This window comes from Galeopterus variegatus, unplaced genomic scaffold, assembly GCF_000696425.1.
Source record: "Galeopterus variegatus unplaced genomic scaffold, G_variegatus-3.0.2 Scaffold4804, whole genome shotgun sequence".
Classification (NCBI taxonomy): Eukaryota; Metazoa; Chordata; class Mammalia; order Dermoptera; family Cynocephalidae; genus Galeopterus; species Galeopterus variegatus.
Window position 1 is genome coordinate 76,201 of NW_007730915.1, and position 2,546 is coordinate 78,746.

The 2,546-nt window shown below is 58.3% G+C and overlaps 1 protein-coding gene across 1 annotated transcript in view; it reads left to right on the forward strand.

Moving 5' to 3' along the window:
* LOC103603822 (contactin-associated protein-like 3) overlaps positions 1-2,546 on the forward strand; it is a 103,851-nt gene that overhangs the window by 38,104 nt on the left and 63,201 nt on the right. Inside the window, exon 11 of the mRNA XM_008588409.1 lies at positions 323-520. Within this exon, the coding sequence (XP_008586631.1) occupies positions 323-520 (198 nt within the window). The remainder of the gene's footprint in view (positions 1-322; positions 521-2,546) is intronic.

Below are 2,546 nucleotides of genomic sequence, written 5' to 3' on the forward strand. Positions count from 1 at the left end.
GGACTATGACAGGCTCTGATCTGGGATTAGATTAGCACAGAAACTTAATCCCCAGTTCTTCTAAATTATTTCTGTCCTGTAAACATTACGTCTGGCTGAATACCTGGGAATACAAATGTTGGCGGCAGGATCAGCCTGGACATGCAGTAACATGAATGGTGGTGACAGACCAGCTTTCCCAGGATTTGCGTGTCAGAGCCCCTGACACGGGCCCCACGCCTCAGACCGTCTCCTGACTAGGACGGCGGTGGCGCTCACAGCTGAGTGTCTGTCCTGTGGCTCAGTGACGCCCTCTCCTCTCTCTCTCCCGCTCTGCCCTGAGATGTCCCATGGATTGTCCTGCAGCACAACGGCTCGGCCTTGACCAGGGTCGCGGGTGCAAGCAAGGAGAGCCCACACTGGGCGGTGTTCCGGTACGCGGCCAGCGCGGAGCAGCTGCTGGTCACCATGGCCCGAGCCAGCCGCTGCCAGCAGAAGCTTGTGCTGCACTGCAGGAGGTCTCGGCTCCAGGACCCGCGAGGTAGGTGGCCGGGGCCCTCCCAGCCCGGCCCTGACCTGAACCTGGTGAGGGGCGGTGGCTGCAGCCCAGAGGGCACTGGGGCAGCTCAATCCAGCACAGCCCACTGACCCTTGAGGTGGGCAGAGACGCACCCCGACTCTTCTCTACCCCCTCTCTTTTATATTCAATTTGCTGCAAAGCTGTTCCAGGTTCTGCGTTCCTCCCTTTAGAACATGTTTCCCTGTCGCTGTGTGTCCCCATCCCCATGAGCCTCTCCGTGCCCAGGGCTTCGATACTGCGCGGCTCTCGCTGGGTCCTGCTGTGGGTCTCTCCAGATTCCCCAGTGCTCGCGTCTTTATCTTTATGAACGGGCGCATTGCCGTGGGCTCTGCTTCCCCCCTGCACGCTCCTGCTTAGGAAGCTCCAAGGCCTTCCTGGGCAAGCAAAGCCCCGTGCTGGGATTCCAGGGACCCGGGTCTCCCCTCTCACACAGCCTCACCCCTGCTCCCCAGCACGCGGTTCCTCAGTATCAGGGTGTGTGGAGCGGCTGCTGCAGTGATTTATGTTGATAACAGTTGTCCTTGAATGCTGCAAATCATTCCTCTTTTTACCAGTTAGAGGAATTACAGGAGAGTGACGTTTGCCTCAGACTAAAGCCACTGTTGCTCAGTGTCACTTCACTAAATGTCTTTCCTGGCAAAGGAGCAAGTTACAGATTTGGGGACAGGACTACAAAAGGCTCTGGCCCTTGGTGTGAGCTTGGTGTGTGAGCATCCCATGCAATACGTGCTGTGTCCCTCGAGACCAAGACTGCTGCCCACTCCTACCCTGTGCCTCGGGTCAGGTTCTGCCACGCCCGGGGGCTCCTGCTCGATGTGGCCCTCCTGTCCCCCAAAACCCCCTCTTCCCTGAGGCCTGCCCACCCGGGAGCCAGCTCTGCCTGGCTGTGTCGGGGTTGCCCTGGGATCGAAGTTGGGGACATCTAAGGCCCCATGAGCAGCAGAAGGGGTGTGGTGAGGGGAGCCCCCTTCCCAGCCCGTGTTCACAGTGAGTGCAAGAGAGGTCGGCACTCACGTCTTCCTGTGAATTAAAAACAAAATTGCATGTGGACATTGAAATTGTCTGGAGGAGGGTGAGAAAAGGCAGGTGCTGTGGGGCCAAGTGAGCCAGTCCCCTAACCAGAGAGACCCTGGAGCAGGCGGCTCCACACCTGCACACAGGTGGCCCTCAGAGCCAGGAGGGGTGCCCACTGGCAAGGCTAGTGTTCCCTTCCGAGGTGAGTGGAATACCCCAAACATATGGGGGTGGGAGGCAAGATGGGAACATGGAAGGAAAGGCATGTGCCCCCCAAATCCTCACACTTGGGGGTCCATCTTGGTGAAGCCATGGCCAAAAACATTCAGTGAAACTGTAGCTTAGACAAAACAAAACACCTCGGATGTCAATGCAGGTAGAGCAGAGAACAGCGGGGCCTCAGCATCCACCAAGTGGGTGTCACGCTTTGTAAAAGGAAGTCACCCTCAGCCCATGCACTGTGAGGTGTGCTCTGAATCCAGAGCATCACTCAGGACGGGCACAGGTGGTGCACACTGCAGAATCCACCTGACATCTGACCGCCTGCCTGGACCTGGTGCATGCGAGGGTCCCTCAGGCTTAGCGGGTGGTCTGAGGATGTGCTGAACCACCAAACTCTGCAGGTGTGGAGCTTGGAGACAGGACACTCCCCTGCCAGCTCCTCCATCACGTCCTGATGTGGGTCCCTCAGCTGTCAGCCCCCATGGATGCCACTAGCTAAATGTACATGTGCACAGGTGACCACAGAGGCAGCGGAGCCCTGCCTGCCATCATGACATAACCCCACCTAGTGCAAAGTAGACAGGCAGGTACCAGGGAAGCCCAGAGAGGGGATCGTCTCTGCAGGAGGTGGGCTCTGGGTGGATGTGGCAGGAGCAGGTTTAGGGTGGACAGGCAGGTACCAGGGAAACGCAGAGAGGGGATCGTCTCTGCAGGAGGTGGGCTCTGGGTGGATGTGGCAGGAGCAGGTTTA